This window comes from Marmota monax, unplaced genomic scaffold, assembly GCF_021218885.2.
Source record: "Marmota monax isolate L192 unplaced genomic scaffold, Marmota_monax_Labrador192_F-V1.1 WCK01_AAM20220418_F8-fsc00191, whole genome shotgun sequence".
NCBI classification, from domain to species: domain Eukaryota; kingdom Metazoa; phylum Chordata; class Mammalia; order Rodentia; family Sciuridae; genus Marmota; species Marmota monax.
Window position 1 is genome coordinate 763,513 of NW_026693537.1, and position 18,651 is coordinate 782,163.

Genomic DNA, 18,651 nt, shown 5'->3' on the forward strand with positions numbered 1-18,651 from the left:
TACTGTGCCTATTACAAACACAATAGCAGAGGAAGGTCAAGGGGGCAGAAGGACCTGCATTGTGATTAAATCATGCATGGCAAGGAAGCAAGTACAGTGGAAAGGGGATATGGAGAACTCTCAAGTTCTGCTTTAAGCTGTGTAACAGATAGGTAAAAGTAGCTGTTGTTTCCTAGTAGTCTTTAAGCTCCCATATTTCTGTACAATTGCAAAACAATCCTGTAATCATCTTGTTATTTCAACTGCTTTTCTTTTTAAGTCTTTGTGATCAAATCTAAAACTATAGTTGCATTTATTATTCCCAGATGGCATCATAGAGAACAGCTTTATGTAGTGACAAAGCATCCTGCCAAGTGTGAAACAAGAGACAGAGAATCCCAGGCCTAGAAGAGATGCCACAGTTAGAAAAACATGGCTTTCCAGAGACACTTCCACTACAGGGAAGAGCCATCCCTTCTAGGGAATGGGATTGCAAAGGATTTTCAACGTTGAAGATTGTACCATCCCTAAAGCAAAGGGGAACAGTAAAACACCATGTACTGAATGCTTCCTTTCTGTTTCCAAAAATCCTAGCCAAGTTAAGGGAACAATGAGAGCAAGCCTGGATCAGAAAGCCCAGATACATATTATCTTGAAGAACACTGTCTCATGCACACTGGGACCCAGGGAAAGTCCATGTTATCTGTAGAAAGCTACTTTCTTACATGTATGCTGGGAGAATTGCTCCTTGGAATGCTGGTCAGACAAGCAAACTAAGCTCACTAATGCTGACGATGTCACGGCTTCTGCAGCCTAACATATAAAAACCCCTCTCTGAGTGAAGATGGGCACGGAGCTGAGGGCTCTGTGGAAAGGGGATACGTCACCCATCCAGTCTGCTGCCATTGACCAAAACATCATGAGAGAGAGAATGTGTTTCTTGGCAAAGCACCCTGGGGGACAGAGGTGCTGTCACAATGTCACGACTAAATTCTTCTTGGAATAGTCAGGGACCTCTTGTAAGCTTCCACCAGAAAACCACATGTTTCCAAAGCTTCCTTTGGGCACTTTCTTTGTCCTGTCTGCAACCTACCCCACTGCCAGGGCACAACTGGGTTGTGGATGAAACAAAGCTTATATCCTCCCAGAACAATTTCTAAAATCCATCTTCTATTTAATTAGGGCCTCCACTTTGAGAAAAAACAAAAGACAAAGATACCCTCAAAATGTCTAGCTTATCTATAGATGATAGAAAAGGTAGACATTCATCTCCAAGTGAAATGAGTTTAAGCATTTTTTAAAAATCAAAAGCTGCTTCCCGACTCTAGCATCAAGATGGACGTGTGTGTGCACACAGATGAACCACATGATAGGTTTAGGCATGATGCCTGGCACATAGTGGACCTTCAGGAGAGCTCAATTTTCTTTTTTCTCAACCTAGAAAAGAAGAACAGAGATTTTTGTGGGTGGTTTTGAAGATAACATCTGTTTCTGAGTTGGCTAAATAGGATGTGGGAGGCTTTTAAATTGGGAAGAGAGGTGTGTTCAATAGGAGCCTCATGGCTGGTCCTGGGCAGGGAGGCCTCCCTCCTCTGGAATGTTTGCTCAGACTTGCTACACTGGGGGAAGGTGGGGGTGGGGGTTGCTCATTATGGCCCTAGTGGGTCTGGTCCTACCATTTGGTTCTGTTCATTGTCATTTAAAAGAATTATGCTTTGAAAAGTGGAATTGTTGGAAAAGAGTTCTTTTCCTGTGGAGAAGGAAAGGCAGAGTGAGATCCTCCCCATGCTCAAACACAAATGTCTGTAAGAGAAGAAAACTCTGCAGCCCACGGTCAGTCCAACCACTCTGGGAATTAACAAACATTTCTGCTAAGAGAAAAGCCCACTTCCAGGTCAACAGCTCTGGCCCAATATATCTGTGTTTTTTTGCCAAAAGTAAATAATTCAGACTCACAGCTGAACTCTTGCAGCAGCAACAGATAACCGACATTCCTTGCTTCTAAGGCAAGGATACTTGTGAACCCCTCATTTGTTGTCCACCAGTGCCTCTGTCCCCGACCCTAGGAGTGGGCGGCTTCATCTAGAGCACACAATCTTCTGTTGGTTCGGCTTTCGCGGCTTACACCCATAATCTACAGTGAAGCCCTGGACAGGACCGAGGGCTGCACCTGGGAACTTACTAGAAGTGCAGTCTCAGGACCCAGCCTATCCCTACAGATCAGAATCTTCATTTTAAAAGACATTGTATGCACCTTCAAGTTTGCAACTCCGTTTTCCCAAACACACAGGTGAACTTGGCTCTCTGAATAGATCACCACTGTCTCTAGATGGGTAAATGTTCTGTCACCTCCCATCCCCACTTGCCGTTGTCTCTATGGGAGGCCTCCTCCGTCTGCCTGCTTTGGTTTGAGACCCTCACTTGCTTCCAGGGGTGGTGTTTTTATTCAAATTCTCAAGCACTAGATGGTTTGCTTCTTCCCCTTTGAGTGAGAGGTCTGTGAAGAAAGCATGGACTTTAGCCATGTGAAAACCTGAGATCTGGCTGTTATAAGCTGAATGATTCAGCAAGTCCTTATCTTTCTGAGGTTCTGACATCTTATCTGTAAAATGAAAACATGACCTCTCTTGACATCATGTAGATAGTACCTGGCACATATTTCATCTGCTTGCTCAACTTTCCTGGATGTCCCTTGATAACTAGGCCCTTGGGAACCCTGACAGGCAAGGCTTGGGCCCATACACTCCTTTCATAGTGGCACCAGAGAATTGGATATAGACAGCCCTTGTGATGCAAATGGTGCCTTTTTCAGATAGTCTCATTCCACTATATAATATTATAGTGGAATAGTAATGTTATATCTAGAGGAAAAAAGTACTTAATTTTGAAGGAGCATATATTTTAGTAAAAGGTACCTTCAACAATACAAAAATACATATGTGTAATGATATTTATTAAAGTATTGTTTGTAAGTCCTCAACATTGGAAAAATCCTAAATGCCCCCACACAGGTGAGAGATGGCATAAAAATATGATGCATGCAAACAATGAGATACTTACTTTGAAGCTGTAACACAAATAAACAAATAAATGACTAAATAAGAAAGTGCTTTGTGAACTAAGATGGAGATGAGTTCTGTGATCTGTCATTAAGTGAACATAACAACAACAAAACACAAAGTGCAAAAATATAGCTGTGATGTGCTGCCTTTCAGGTAAGAAAGAAGAGGAGCATTGAAACCCCTCTAAGCAATGAGTGCACAAAAGGTCCCCAGTAAAAAGAGATGAGGAATTTTTGAGAATGACTGAGTTCAGGGCTGGGGCAGAAGAAAGAAAGATAAGCCTGGAACATTTTTTGCTACAAAAAGTCGCTGGAGAAGCTCACAAAAAGGGAAAGCTTGTCATAAAAGACCCAGAGCCAAGATGAAGGAGCTCTAAAGGCCAAAGCTGGAATGATTTGAGCAACACCATATATGTTGGTTATACATATATCCAAATAATATATTTACTTGGTTATATAAATAACTGAGCAAAGGAGAAGGGATAGCTTTACTTTACAGAACAATCCCAGTTATTAATTATAAAATAAATGAAGGAAATAAAAATCACTGTTTAGAGGGCTGTGGATATAGCTCAGTTGGTAGAGTGCTTGCCTTGCACACACAAGGCCCTGGGTTCAGTCCCCAGGACCACCAAAAAAAAAAAAAAAAAAAAAAAAATCACTGATAAACACTCTGGTAATATTTGCTGTAGACAAGATCTATAATGAATGCTATGTAGCCAGTAGATAAAAGCTTATTCGGAAGCAGAATATTTACCTAGCAACAAAGTCTCTCCATAAGATATTTATTCATTCCGAAGGGATAGCTTGTAACTACAATGGGTCAACCCTGGAAGACATGCCTTTAATCAAGAGATCAAGGTAAACACTGACAAGTATGAGACAGGTTATGTCTGGAAAATGATGTCTAGAAACCAAGCACTGAGAAGGTAATAGAGTAACTTCCATGATATTTTGCGTAAAATGTATTCTCAGCCAATCCACAAGAAAACATCAGGCAGATGCAAACTTAGGCATAGCCCACAAAATAATTGACCATTTCTCTTTAAAAATGCTAAGATGATAAAGGAGAAGGATAGCCTGTCACAGATAGAGGTGGCTAAGTAGATATGACAACTAAATATAGTGTGGGGTATCAGATGACATCCTTGTCTAGAAAAAAAATCCCAATTGAAAAAGTGATGGAATCCAAGCAAGTCTGCAGTTTAATAAATAGCATTACCTATTGTTGAATTCCTGATTTTGATCATTGTACTATGGTATTGTAAGATGTTTATATTAGAGGACCCATGAGGTAAATGGTATCTTGGAACTCTATACCAGTTTTATAATTTTTTTCCATAATCGAAATAATTTCAAAAAATTAAAAGATACACCTTAAATGATTTGTTGATGAAATAAAATGAAATTAAATCTGAGATTCTTTTCAAATTTTGTCGAAAATCATTGAAGCAAAGTGAAGGGTACATCTAAGCCTATCATAATGTTCTTGCTGCATTTAAACATGTTAGTGAATTTCTATTATAAAAGGGAAGTTATGAATATTCATTAAGCTCCCTCTATGTACTGGGCACTTTGGTCAGCCATGATTGGCAGTCATGCCCCCAGGAACTCACAGTTGACAGGGGGAAAGCAGGTATTAAACATGGCAAGTCCAAGAGTGATATGATAGAGGGGGCACAGGACCCCAGGGCAGGGGACAGGAGTGTTCCAAACAGAGTAAACAGTGTGTGCAAAGGCTCAGGCAAGAGGAGCTAGAGTGCAGCCAATAAGATAAGGGTCTGCTAATGACCCCCAACCAGGCAGCCAATCCATGGGGCTTGGATAACTCAGCCAGATTCCTTGGGCCTATGGATTATGCAACAGAATCCACAGTTTAGCCCTTTCTACAAAAGTAGATTGCTCCCTCCCACTCTTATCAAATTCATTTCCTGATAGCACTTTCTTACATTGAGGTTTTTCTTCCCCCATGAATTTATTCTTTTTTTTTTTTTTAATCTGCCCTAAACTTTACAGTCAATTTAATGAAATCTTTTGAAAGTAGTGTCTTAAGAAAACAGATGTCCAGTGACCATGGCCTTCTAGGACAGACTTAAAATCCTTTGTTAACACATACATTGATAATTCTAAAGGACAAAATTTGCCATTTTCTTTCTAATCTAGCATAAAATTCTGGAAACATGAAAGCCAGGGGAGTGGCTGTTCCCCACTGGACCCCACCCATGTTCAGAGGGCAAGGGTTGTTAGCATATTAAAGCTGCTAACACACCCACTCAGAGCTGGCCTAGAGGAGCGCAGCAGCCAGGCAGCCTGCACTTGAATCAGGTTGGTACTCCCTTTTTAAAATCTTCGTGAATGTTCTCGTGCCTGCTTCACTAGGAAAACATTTTTAAATGTGGTACTTTGTGTGAGCATTTTATGTTCTTATATTGCTTTCTTTGTATACTCAGGGGAAAAGAAATGTTGTCTATTAGTTCTTTAAGGAAAAATAATATCCAAGAATTCAGAAGAAAAAGACAGAGAATTTGATGCTAGGAGAAAAGCGCAAATGGTGTCATTATCAGTGATCTGAAAATGCTTGCTTCTCAGTGCCTGCTGGTGTGTAGGAGCTGACGCTAAAGTTGTGTTCTCCATTTAAAGAATGTATTAGTGTGACTCATATAGGACTTGATACACAATTATGATGGGAGCACCACTTGAACAATGAAAAGAAAATATATCTAGGTGGTTGTATGGCTCTTGAAGTAGAATATCCAGTTTGGAAACCAGTAATCAGTGACTGCCAATCAGAATCTGAATGGCACTCTCCTAACTGACTTCACGTGTTTGTTGTTCATATATTACATTGTAATTGGGCACCAAGTAGCAAGTTCTTCTTCCTGCATCACCATCACCTGCTCCCTCTCCTCTTCCTTCTTCCTCTCCTTCTCTTTGTCTTCGTCCTTTCTCCTCCTCTTCCTCTCCTTCAATGCTACTGAAACCAAAGGGTGGGCAGAGCTTAAATTCTCAAAATCACAAATGAATCTAAATGTATCGGACTTTAGGGGGCAGTAAGGCAAGTGGACCTGGCTTTATTTCTTAGAACTAAAGAACAACGCCCAACTTTTGAACTGTCATGTTTCCAGTCCAAAAGAGAATTTGGAAATACCTTTTATTTGCCAAGTTAAATATGCCCCTGGGCTATGCTACCAAAGAACTTAACCTCTTTGTTTCTACTAGGTAGGAAACTTCCATTGCTTTAATTATTCTGTTTAAATGTCAGAATGGCAGTTTTTATAACCAGAATTGGTTATTTTATTACAATAATCCTAGCTTATTATATTTTTGCTCTATACTAAGTGTATTCTTAAATAATGATTCCTCTAAAGGAAATGCTATAAAGCAGAATAACAGCTACAGATTTTGGACCGAACATGGCACAATGTACAGTGCTAAAAGACTGACAACTTCTCTGCTTCATGGGCTCACAATTTAGTGTGTGTTCTTGGAAGGAAGAAAATAGTAACCTTTGCAGGCTGGGAAAATTCAAAAATAAACTATAGCAGAAGGAAACTACTCTGAATATCAGAACTAGGTTAAAATCCAGACTTTATCTTAACTAGCTAAGTGGAAAATCACACACTCTTTCTAGAGTTTAAAGTATTCATTACCAGTTTGGAGGAAGGGCTAACTGACGTCTCAGATCCCATCCAAGTCTACAACTTGGGAATTCTTAAAGGGAGAGCTTGATCTATCTGTGAAGGTATAATTGGTTTTCATGAGGCACATACAGTCACTAAGTAACAAGTGACAGTCACTAGTGCCCCAAAATAGTTGTCAACATAAAAAGAATAAAATGAATTTTTTTATATAAGAAAGCCTCAGAATCTCAGACCTTGTGAAAGGCCACATGCGTGTTAGGGCCTGTGCAGGGCAAACCAGAATTCATGGAGGAAAAAAAACCAACCCCAAATACCCAGAATCTTCTGTGGGAGAAGAGATTAAAATGTAATGAAGGGGACTCACTCTAGTATTGCTACCAGCAGCTTTTTTATATACCCATGAGGAACAACCCTAATCTAAGGGTAGGAAGGCAGACACACAGGGAGTTAGAAAGCTGCTTCGGCTGGATGGTACTAACCTAGGCAGAAAGGGCAGACTCTTCATCTCAGCCTGGCATCCTTCTACCCTGGCTCGGGCTTGCTTGAGTGATGAGTCTTAGGTCAAATTCTCAGGAATCCATAAAGGACAGCCACACATTTTGCAGGGTGCATTCTGCTGCGTCAGGTGTCTTCAAGCCTGTGGTCCTGACTAGATGGGGGCAGGGACCAAAGCAGACTAGTATCTTGCTCCTTCCAACCATTATCACTGCTTCACATGCTTGATATGTGGAAGCTGTTCTATGAATGTTAGAAAGTTTGAACGAAACTTTTAAAGAAGAGCAATATATTTACATGGAAAGCAGAAAGAAGGCAATAAAAAAAGAAAAGAAAGAAGGAAAGAAAAAGATTACACTAAATTTCCCCTGGCACATTTAAATGATTTTGACATACAGAAAAAATCAAATTTCACACATAATAGCTCAGTGGTAGAGCACTTGCCTAACATGGGTGAGGCACTGGGTTTGATCCTCAGAACCTCATACAAAATAAACAAATAAAATAAAGTTTTGAAAAATATATTTTAAAAAAATAACTACTGCGTAGAGATAAATATATATGTGCTAAAAACTGAACAACCACAAAATCTTGCAAAACACATTTTAAAGTGTTTTCTGACCAAAGGTCTAGCAATTAAAAATAGATTTGAAATTGTCTCCCACTAACCAAGGCAATTGAATCTTTGCTTTTTAATGAACTCTGGGCTTTTGTATTCACAGTCCTGATGAAACTTGCCTCACCCCATTGCTGAACTTGCCTGGCCACTGTGGGACCTGCCCTTTCTGGCTCCCTTCTCTGAGCTGTTCTCCCAAGCAGCTTGGGAAACAGCAGTGATTCTCAGCCAGGGGTGATTTTGCAGACCTAAAGGAGATTTGGCAAAGCCTAGAGATGTTTTGGGTTGTCATGATTGGACGGTGGAGGGAAGTACAGAACTATGCTTTTGGATGCTGCTTAGTAAATAAACTCCAATGTACAGGATAGTTTCCTGCAACAAAGAATTATCCAGCCTAAAATGTCTGCAGTGAAGAAAAGCTGGGGATAGGCAACAGATTTCTTTGGCTAGTCCCAGCCAAGTTTCTCTCTTACATTTACACCAACACAGAGCACAGTTACATATACAACCTCATAAGATAATTGGAAACAAAATCAAGGTTTCACCATAAAACACTGACGGTTGCCATATATGGCTCACACCTTGATATTTTCTATGATGATGAAACTTTAAAACACTATCTGAAAAACCATGGTATTGATTTTACAACCCACAAAGAAGTCATGATCCAAAGTTTGCAAAATGCTGATCTAGAGAAGTTCCAAGGTTTGGGGGACCAATAAAAGTGTACTTGACGAATAAAAGTATACACACACACACATACTTTTTTTTTTTTTTTGGTATTAGGGTTTTGGCAATTGAACCCAGATGCACTTTACCACTGAGCCACATCCTTAGCCCTTTTTTATTTTGAGACAGACTCTCACTAAGTTGCTGAGGCTGGCCTCAAACTTGCCATCCTCTTGCCTTAGCCTCTCAGGTCACTGGGATAACAGTTATGGGCCAGTGTACCTGGCATAAAAGTGTATTTGAATGCCAGGTTTACCACATCAGTAACCTGTATAGATATAAATATCTTCTTTTGCAAACTTAGAATAATAAAAAATCTATATCAAATAATTTTATGAGGACTAAATGAAGATAAAAATGAGAAATTGCCTGTTACATGGTAGATACAAAATGTGTTCCCCATGATATAAATACTCCTTTCTTGGATTGTAAAATAAAGTTCAGTAGTGGAAAAACGGAATTTCAGTATAAAAAAGAAATAAGCACCTTTTTCTGTGGGGAGAATTTAGGTTTGGGCTGCAGTCAGGGAAGCTGAACCTCATTTTAATGCTTTTGAATAAATGCAGCACAGGAGCCAAAGAGCTGGAGAGTAACTTTGCTCCTGTCCCCTTCTTCCTGCCAGACACTATGTCCTGTGTCCTGTGGTTTTTGAGGCCTCCTTCCGGGCTGTCAGGTCCTTCAGGTGTAGGATCCAACCTGCTCTGTTCATATCCTCAAAATGAGGGCAAATAGCAATATGAGAGTGGCTTGGTACACTTTCAGGAGTGGACCAAGGAAGATCTTCCTGGGACTCCAGCAATCCTTCCATGTAGAAGGCAGAATTTTTTTGTATTGTTGGATTATTAGCCATACATTAAAGTACCTCTTTCTTCTGTGTACTCATTCATTCATTCATATTTAGTGAAACAAGAGAGACTGCTAATATGGCGGGGAAGCCTGTGCTTCATTACTTCGATAGCCGGGGCAGAATGGAGTGCATTCGGTGGCTCTTGGCAGCAGCTGGAGTGGAGGTAGGTTCTAAGTTAGGTTACCTTACGTTGGATCTAAAATTGACTATATCAACATACTTTTCTAAACTAGGAGAGTTCCATACTAGATAACCTGTGAATGGTTTGCCTTAAATAAAAAAGTCCCGTTATTATGAAAGAAATTGACTGATTGACCAAAGGGAAATGACAAAAATCTTCCTGGCAAAGGGCCACATGAACAATTAAAGTATATTCTGTAAATGTATTGTAATTATATAGAATAATGTAAATAATGTACTCTGATTGTATTAAAAGATATTTTTAAAAGAAACCAGAGACATCAAATAATCACAGTGTGTGAAATTCATTTGCATTTAAATGAACTTTAAAATATAGTTTGTGACAGAAGCAATTAGAAACTGGAATATTGAATAGGTATCAAGTGAAATTTTAAAATTGTTAATTTTTAGTGAGTTTTTTGTGTGATTTTAGGTATGATATTGTTATTTTTTTAAATAGTTCTTAGTTTTAGAGACACCCTGAAGTATTTAGGATGAGATCACATGATACCTCAGACTTATTTCACATGACCAAAGTGAGAGAGAGGATGGACACGGGGAGGAAATAAGATCAGCATGAGTTGGTAATTACTGGAACTGGTGACTGATATGAGGAAGATGCTTGTGTTTTATGTGTATTTTTATATGTACCAAAACTCACACAATATAAAGGTAAAATGTGTAAAACTAAAAGTAATTAAATTAAAAATAAAAACACAGATGAGAGGTGGGAGGGAGTAGAGAGTAACAACCGGCCTTTAACAGTGGAACACATCTGTTTAGTAATTATTTTGTTGAGCACCCATGAAATGCCAGGTTCTGTGCTGGGTCCTGAGGACACATGGTGAACAAGGCAGACAGAGTTCCTATCTTCAGGCAGCCTGCATATATGTGAGGATGCAGACAAATTGGGACTTAAATGAAGAGTGGGAACAAGCATTTTACCTGGTTAAAAGGCCATTGCTGGAATGGAACCACCATTTGATCCAGTTATCCCACTCCTCAGCATATATACCCAAAGGACTTAAAAAAAGCATACTATAGTGATACAACCACATCAATGTTTATAGCAGCTCAATTCACAGTGGCTAAGCTATGGAACCAACCTAGGTGACCTTCAACAGATGAATGGATAAAGAAATTGTGGTATATATACACAATGGAATATTACTCAGCCATAAAGAAAAATGAAATTATGGCATTTGCCAGTAAATGGATAGAACTAGAGACTATCATGCTATGTGAAATAAGCTAGTCCCCCCAAACCAAAGGCCAATGTTCTCTCTGATATGTGGATCTAACACACAATAAATTGGGAGGAGGGAAGAATAGAAGTTCACTGGATTAGACAAAGGGGAATGAAGGGAAAGGAGGGGAATAGGGATAGGAAAGACAGTAAAATGAGTCAGGCATAACTTTCCTATGTTCACATATGAATACATGACCAGTGTCAACTGCACATCAAGTTCAACCACAAGAATGGGAAGTTGTACTCTGTATATATAATATGTCAAATACACTCTACTGTCCTGTATATCTAAAAATAACAAATAAAAAAAGAAAGAAAGAAAAAAGGCCATTCCTTCTAACTTTTGAATAGGAAAAACTGGTAAGGCTCTGTGTTGAGTGCTTCCCCCTAGTGGCATCACTAGGAAAAACGATTTTTAGTCGGATCAGAGGGACCCAGCAACTGCAGAAGGGGTTTCGTGGGAAGGAAGTGAACACTCTCAGGGAGAGATTTTGTTCTGTGAGTGGGAGCAGAAGAGGGTGGTTAAAGGGTGTGGTCACGTTCTGTGAAAGGAATTTTTAATGTGCTCCCTTGCCCTCATACGGGATTACTTTCTCAATTCCTTCATAAATGCCTGAGACTTTTTAGCTTGATCCTTTCTGAATTTCATAAAGAAGCAAGTGCACAAAACCTCAAAATACTGTAGTGCTATTCCAGGCAGATATAGATATAGATATAGATCTTCAGTACCATATCTCTCTTTTTATATGGTACCAGGGATTGGATTTGGTGGTGTTTTAGCATTGGGCTACATTTCTATCCCTTTTTAAAAATCATGCCCTTTACTTAGTAGAGCTAATCTGAAGTTCCAAGTGGTCCTGATCAGACTCTTCTGTGTGTACTGCCAAACTCAAGAAAATTTAACCTCTCCATATCAATTACTGAACAGGGACTAATTAAGTTTTAAAGGCTATGAGGTTATGCAGTGAACAAGAAGAACTTCTTGACCTTTTCTGTTTCCAGTTTGAAGAGAAGCTTATAGAATCTCCAGAAGATTTGGATAAGTTAAAAAATGGTAAGACCATCTGAATGTTCTTGATGAAGGTGTCCAGCAAAAGGCTGAAATACCAGGCAATGATATGGTGTATGGTGGGGTGGTAGCTAGGGATGGTAGAGAGGTAGAGTCGGGGTAAAATGTAAGGGTGGGACTCCTTGAAAAGATCTGGCAACTCTCGCAGGGTTAAAAAGGGCTGAACCTCTCTGAGAATTGCTAAGGAATCATTCCCGTGCCTTGTGGTCATCAGCTCAGGATCCTACTGTGTCCTCTCATCCAAGCACACACATGGATATGCATTAGATGGCAGGAGGGGAAATAGATGGGGCAATTACCTTGAGTTTTTAAATTTATGACTTGTCACAATATCCCAGCAAAACTGAAGACTTGAAAGAGCCTAGAAAGGAACCTCAGCATAAAAAACTCTCAGAACCTATCTTAAATGTCAAGAACACCATGAGACTTAATTTGGAAGCTTCCCACTTAAAATGACATCTGGCTGGCAGCCCTGCCACAGCCCCTCCTAACCTTCCTAAAATATCCATGAAAATGTATTAAACACACACACACACACACACACACACAAAGGCACTTAGTATGTATTTAGATGGGAATAAAAGACAAATAAAATAAGCTAAAAAGTAAAAAAATAGGTGAGGAAAAAGGACTATAGGAAGCTAAAAATAAAATGCTATTTTACTTGAAAAGTTACCAGACAATATATTTTTTTTTACATTTGTATCTTCTGTCATTTCAAGGAACATTTTCTCATCATGAATGAATGGGACCCACAGACATTTCATTCTCTTTTTCCTTTTCTCCTTCCACAAGATGGGAGTTTGATGTTCCAGCAGGTACCCATGGTGGAGATCGATGGGATGAAGCTGGTGCAGACCAGAGCCATTCTCAACTACATTGCCACCAAACACAACCTCTACGGGAAGGACATGAAGGAGAGAGTCCTGTATGGCGTATTTTCTGTTCTCACACCAAGAGATAACAAGGGAAAGATTTAGGCTCTTTCTCGGGTGAACAGGACCATGACAGCCGGATCATGACTGGCATCAGGCTGGGCTGGGCAAATACAATATGGCAGAGTCCTGTGGATATGAGGGAAGAGGAATCTTGGAGTAGGTTCAATGAGTGTCATTATAGCAGAGGATGATGTTCTCAGACTCAGCACAGGGACAGAGTTTTAAACACTGATAAGCCATGAAGTCATGAGGATAGTAGAATCATGATTCTAGGTGCTCAGTCCTAGAGGTTAGACTCCAGCTAATAGCATAGGACAAAGACTATCATGTTTGATGGTGTCAAGGAGGAGTCCTGGGGAGGGAAGGATCCAAAGGACTGATTCCTAATTTCCAGAAATTATAATAATGATGACCAGGAACCTAAATTACCAGCTTATGCTATGGATGGGTCAGCTCCATGGAAAGTGAGTAGAGGCTGGTACCTAAGATGACAGGGTTTCCTCAAGTGTTTCATGAAGTACTAATGCAGCTAGGCTGATTCTGCACCATTAAAGCTGGGGTGGGATTTTCCTCCCTGTTGTGATATAGCTGCTTGATTAAAAACAAAATTGTTTATGAAACTGTGGGGTCCTCCAAAGAATTACAGAATTATCAATGACCCAGCCATTCTAGTATGAGGTATATATCCATCAGAAATGGAAATACATTTTTACTAATATTCATATAGAAATGTTCTTGGCAGCATTATTCATAAATTTTAAAAAATGATAGCATCTTAAATATCTAACAAAGGATGAATGGAGGAATAAAATGTGCTATAGCTAGACAATGGAATAGTATTTGACCATGAGAAGAGATGAATTCCTGTTTCATCTAGAACATGGGTAAACTCTGAAAACATTATGTAAAAGAAACCACACCCAAAAGAGGCCTTATATTCTGTGATTCATTTATATAAAATATTCACATTAATATCCATAGAGGCAGAAAATAGATTGGCAGTTGCCTGGGGCTGTAAGAGTGGGGGAGGGGACTCACTACCCAAGCACATAATTGGGAGGAGGGGGAGTTGGAGTGATTGAAATGTTCTGCAATTAGAGAATGTTAATGTTTCCAGAATTCTATGAATGTACTAAAACCTGCTGAACACTATGCTTTAAAGGGGCAATGATTATAGTGTGTGATTATGACAAAAAAGCTGTTACTTCAAAAGAATTATAGAAAGTCCAGTTTGAAATAGCAGAAATAAAGGTCTCCTAAGATATGCATTAGTTGTAACTGAATAAAATATTGCACCAAATAAAGGGATATTTTAGGTGGAGTCCTGGGGAATGGAAAGAGGCCCAGGGTGGGGAAACAGCATGTGGAGAAAATTGTGGAAAAGTGTTTCATGAGAAATAAATGGGAGAACTTCTAACCCTGAACAGGAAAATGAGCTTGGGCTATGTAATAGGATGAGAGAGGAACAGGAGTGTATTTGAGAAGCTGAGCCAGAGCCCCCTTGACTTACTCAAAGGTGGGACATTAGCCATTTTTTTCATAGAACAAACCACAACAGAGAAAGTAAACCCTATGTGTATTATCTGCAGTTAAATGTAGGATTCCACTATGTTGTCTCTGATTAGTGACCCTGGTCAAGCCACTGATGCTTTGATGAGTAGAACAAAAAATTTAGATATATAGGTACCCCAATAGATTGTTCTAAGAAATAAATGTTGACACATAGTAAAATCATAACATAATGACTAGCACATAAAAAGCACCCACAGGACGGGAATTATTTGGCAACAGTCTGAAGCTCTACAATCTGAAGTTTTTAAACATTAACATCTCAAGCAAGAAACATTGACTGTTGGATGTTTTTGTCTTTCAGGATTGATATGTACACAGAGGGTATGGCAGATTTGAATGAAATGATCATGCTTCTGCCACTATGTCCTGCCGATCAAAAAGATGCCAAGATAGCCTTGATCAAAGACAGAACAAAAAATCGTTACCTCCCTGTCTTTGAAAAAGTAAGTGAGGCTGATCAGTTTGGGGCACTGGGTTCAGTGGACAAGAGAAAAACAGAACTGGGCATTTATAGACATTGATTTTCACTTCCAGAGAGGCTTCTTGAACACCAGAACAATACCCTGACTTGCAAGGCATTTTATGAAAAATGGACTGTGAAGATGCCTTGTGTAGTTATACCAAAGTTACCATTTTTTCAGCAAAAGTTTAATTTATTAGGCCCCCAATCTAGAATTCAATATTTGATGGAATGTCATGGTCTCAGCAATTGGGCTGTAGAAGACTCTGAACCACAGTAGAGGTTGACTAGATGCTGCAGAACACCTGGGGATTTAATTCCAGAGCAACCTGGTGAAAACGATGCATTGCAGAATACTCTGGCACCCCGTGTGAATAGGGAGACATGACACTGGCTCATCAGAGGAATTTGGGAGAGTTTCAAGGATGGATGAGAAGTCTCTAAACAAGGATAGTGACAGAAGATGGACAGGAGGAGACAGATGAAGAGATGGTATAAAAAATGATTTTATAGGATTTGGGGACCTGGCTTTCAGACTTGAGGGGAAAACCATGCAAAGTAAGGAAATGAAGATCCATCATTACATAGTGCCTAGCTGGATTAAGATTTCCCTCTGAAGGTAAATTGAGGACATTTCAAGGACAAAACTATTGTAACTGATGCTTAGTAACAATTAAGAAAAAAAATGATTACAAATGATATAGTTATCAAACAAATAAATTGTAGAACTAGCATTCTCTCTCTCTCTCTCTCTCTCTCTCTCTCTCTCTCTCTCTCTCATACACACACACACACACACACACACACACACACAGTCTGGAGGGCATTTACCAAAACATTTAACAGTGGTTCATATTTAAGTGGTGATGGCAAATGCGTTTCCTTTTTATACTCTATGATTTTCACATTGATAGAATGTTTAAGTAAATACCATATTTCTGATACATTTTATTATGCCAATTTCGTACATCCAGAAAAGTTGAATAAGTGTCTAATGAATGCATAGTTCCACCTAGATAGCAGAATTAACATCCTATGATGTTGACTTCATCATATGTGTCCATCTCCCTACAACCCTCTCCATCAGTTAAACGTATTATTTTTCATGCATTACAAAGGAATTTGCAGATATCAGTACAGTTCACCCCTAGGGAATTCCTCATGTAGATTTTACCATAGTGTATGTTAGGAGTTACAGCTGATTTTGCAAAGGAGGTAATGAATTCAAGTTCACCCAGGTTTACTTCAGATCCCAGAGAGATAACAAAAAAATGATGAGAGCAGACAAGAGGAAAAACACAAACTCTAAGATTGTCTTTCCCTGGGGGAAGGGTGCTTCCATGAAGGTGGAGCCAATACCATAGGACATGGGAGAGAGAAAGTAGAAGGTCAGACACATCCTGAAACTTCAGGGCTGCATCCTTTTAGAGTGTGGAGCAAATAGAAACATGTTAAGCCCGTGGCATGTGTGGAAGATCCAGGCAGGGGAGAGGACACTCTCAGATCTCAGGGCTTCACTCTGTGGGGTGTGGGGCAGACAGGAACATGGTCAGCCCTTGGTGCATGCAGAAAGATGCAGGTACTATTGGGAGGTATGAATGACACAGGGATGTAGGGATGAGAATGAAGGTCCTCTGGGCTTTAACAGAGGAGGGAACAGAGCCCCACTTTGCACTGTCTCTCATGAGTCAGGGGGTCTGAAGAAAGGTCTACAGCTCCACACCTGTCCAGGAGGTAGGAGGGGTTGAGTTGGGCTGAGGAAGTTTGGGACAACTCGAGGTACCAGCTAGCTGTGCGTGTATTCACAATCTCACTCCTTGTATTCTGCAGGTATTGAAGAGCCATGGACAAGACTACCTTGTTGGCAACAAGCTGAGCAGGGCTGACATTCACCTCACTGAACTGCTCTACTATGTGGAAGAGGTTGACTCCAGCCTTCTGGCCAACTTCCCTCTGCTGAAGGTGATCTACCTCAAGTCCTCAGAGAGGCACCCCTTCATCTCCTTTCATGAATCTCATTATTTGAACCTTTGAGTTGGTGAGGTTCCAACCTCCAGCCTTCTCAAGGCCTTCAACCCCTCCCCTTGGCCTCCAGAGTGAACTTCTAAACCCTGGATTTGAAGCATGAAAAACATCTTGTTAGTTGGGTTTGGTGGTACCTACTTGTAATCCCAGCTACTCAGGAGACTGAGGCAGTTCTAGGCCAGCCTGTGCAACTTATGGAGATCCTGTCTCAAAATAAAAATAAAACAGGATGGGGGTGTAGCTTAGTGGTAGAGTGTCCTTGAGTTCAATCTCCAGTGCCTCAAAGGGAAAAAAAAGAGAGAATTTTGGTATATATCTCAGGAAATCTGAGAGGTGAATGCTACTCAAGAAAAATATTTTGCCTTTTATTGTGAGAACCCGGGGCCCAATGCACTCACTCCCTCCCTCTCCCCCTGTCCCACTCTGTCTCTCTCTCTGGTCTCCTGTTCCTTGTGGGCTCTGTTCCTGATTCCTCTGGGATTCCTTTATCCCAGGTGTGCCCTTATCTTTGCATAGTGAGTCCATCTGAGCAGGTGTCTTTCACAGATCTCCTGCCTTTGGTTCTGACTCTTAGACACTGTGTTTCTCACGCCACAGTTTCCCACCTCATCTAAGTTTCCCATTTCTTAACAATCCTAACTTTTGTCTCTCAGTGTGAAAATTGGTTGACACTTGCCCCAGGTTAAACTTTAATATTTTTTCTTCACTTCCAACTCAATTTTCCCATGTCTTAATTTTTTTGGATACTTGTCTCTGTTGATATCTGAACGACATGTTGCTCTTTTTTGAGAAAGAAAAATGAATCTATAGGATTCAGGTCTAAGAGGGCAGTGGAGACTGTAAACTGAATAAAGTCTTAAAACATACCTTTCAAAAATATGCCATTGTGCTGTTTCCTCCCTCTAATCTTCTTTATTATTAGATATCTGTTTCTAATGTTGCTGATGGAGGGACTTGGTTTGTTTTTGTCTAGAAGAGGTGCAGATTCCCCGGGGGTTATGCTAATAGTTGGTTTAGACTTTGGACCCCTCCCTAAGACTATGATTTTTGTGTTGCAGGCCCTGAAAACCAGAATCAGTAACCTCCCCAGTGTGAAGAAATTCCTGCAGCCTGGCAGCCAGAGGAAGCCTCCCACTGATGAGAAAAAGTTAGAAGAAGCGAGGAAGATTTTCAAATTTTAAGAAAGCTAGCATTGACCAAGACCAGCATACCAAATTTCTAAAGTTTTGCAATAATGAAGTGCTTCACCTAAATGTTGATCTTGGCTTCTATTAAGAATATAATGATGTTTTCAAATTATGTATGATAATCAAATAATAAAACTCCTTGGAGAAGACTTAATTTAAATTTATTCCCTTCATCAGGATCTAATATGAAATCAGATTTCTAATCTTCTTTTAACATGTCTCTTTCTTGGAATTAAAATCCTAATAAAAAATAAAAATATAAAAAAACACAAAGGCTGAATGTTTTCTGTAATATGCAGATGCTAATTCACAATGGGGTGGGGGGGTACTAGAGAAGAAGAGAGTTACCTTAGATTAGGTAGAGGGCAGTGAAGCAGGGGAGAGAAGGGGACATGGGGATAGGAAGGATAGTAGAACGAAACATTCATTATTACTTTATGTGTTTATGTGACTGTATGACCACTGTGATTCTACAAGGTGTACACTCAGAAAAATAAGAAATCATATCCCATCTATGTATGACATATCAAAGTGCATAAACACATTCTATTATCATGTATAACTAATTAAAACAAATAAAAATTAAATAAAAATTAAACAAAA

The 18,651-nt window shown here is 39.7% G+C and overlaps 1 protein-coding gene and 1 long non-coding RNA gene across 3 annotated transcripts; one reads left to right on the top strand and one right to left on the bottom strand.

Moving 5' to 3' along the window:
• Positions 1 to 275: 275 nt before the first annotated feature.
• Positions 276 to 7,635, bottom strand: LOC124102313 (uncharacterized). 2 transcript variants are annotated; one of them, XR_006854842.2, is made up of 3 exons: positions 7,161 to 7,635; positions 5,885 to 6,011; positions 276 to 1,416 (listed from the first exon to the last, which is right to left on the bottom strand). It is a non-coding gene; the product is annotated as an uncharacterized LOC124102313 (long non-coding RNA). The 2 variants fall into 2 exon arrangements; XR_009228117.1 differs by having other exon boundaries at positions 5,885 to 6,014.
• LOC124102312 (glutathione S-transferase A1) lies at positions 5,233 to 18,197 on the top strand. The gene is made up of 7 exons (XM_046458584.2): positions 5,233 to 5,365; positions 9,423 to 9,531; positions 11,800 to 11,851; positions 12,662 to 12,794; positions 14,678 to 14,819; positions 16,667 to 16,798; positions 17,920 to 18,197. Exons 2-7 carry the CDS (start codon positions 9,445 to 9,447, stop codon positions 18,040 to 18,042), a joined length of 669 nt encoding a protein of 222 aa, XP_046314540.1. The 5' UTR covers positions 5,233 to 5,365; positions 9,423 to 9,444; the 3' UTR covers positions 18,043 to 18,197.
• Positions 18,198 to 18,651: the final 454 nt, after the last annotated feature.

Excerpts from the sequence above, each read along its gene's own strand:
- LOC124102312 (XM_046458584.2), top strand. The coding sequence starts at position 9,445 with ATGGCGGGGAAGCCTGTGCTTCATTACTTCGATAGCCGGGGCAGAATG. Across the intron at positions 11,852-12,661 it reads TTTGGATAAGTTAAAAAATG|ATGGGAGTTTGATGTTCCAG; the intron begins GTAAGACCATCT and ends TCCTTCCACAAG. Across the intron at positions 14,820-16,666 it reads ACCTCCCTGTCTTTGAAAAA|GTATTGAAGAGCCATGGACA; the intron begins GTAAGTGAGGCT and ends TGTATTCTGCAG.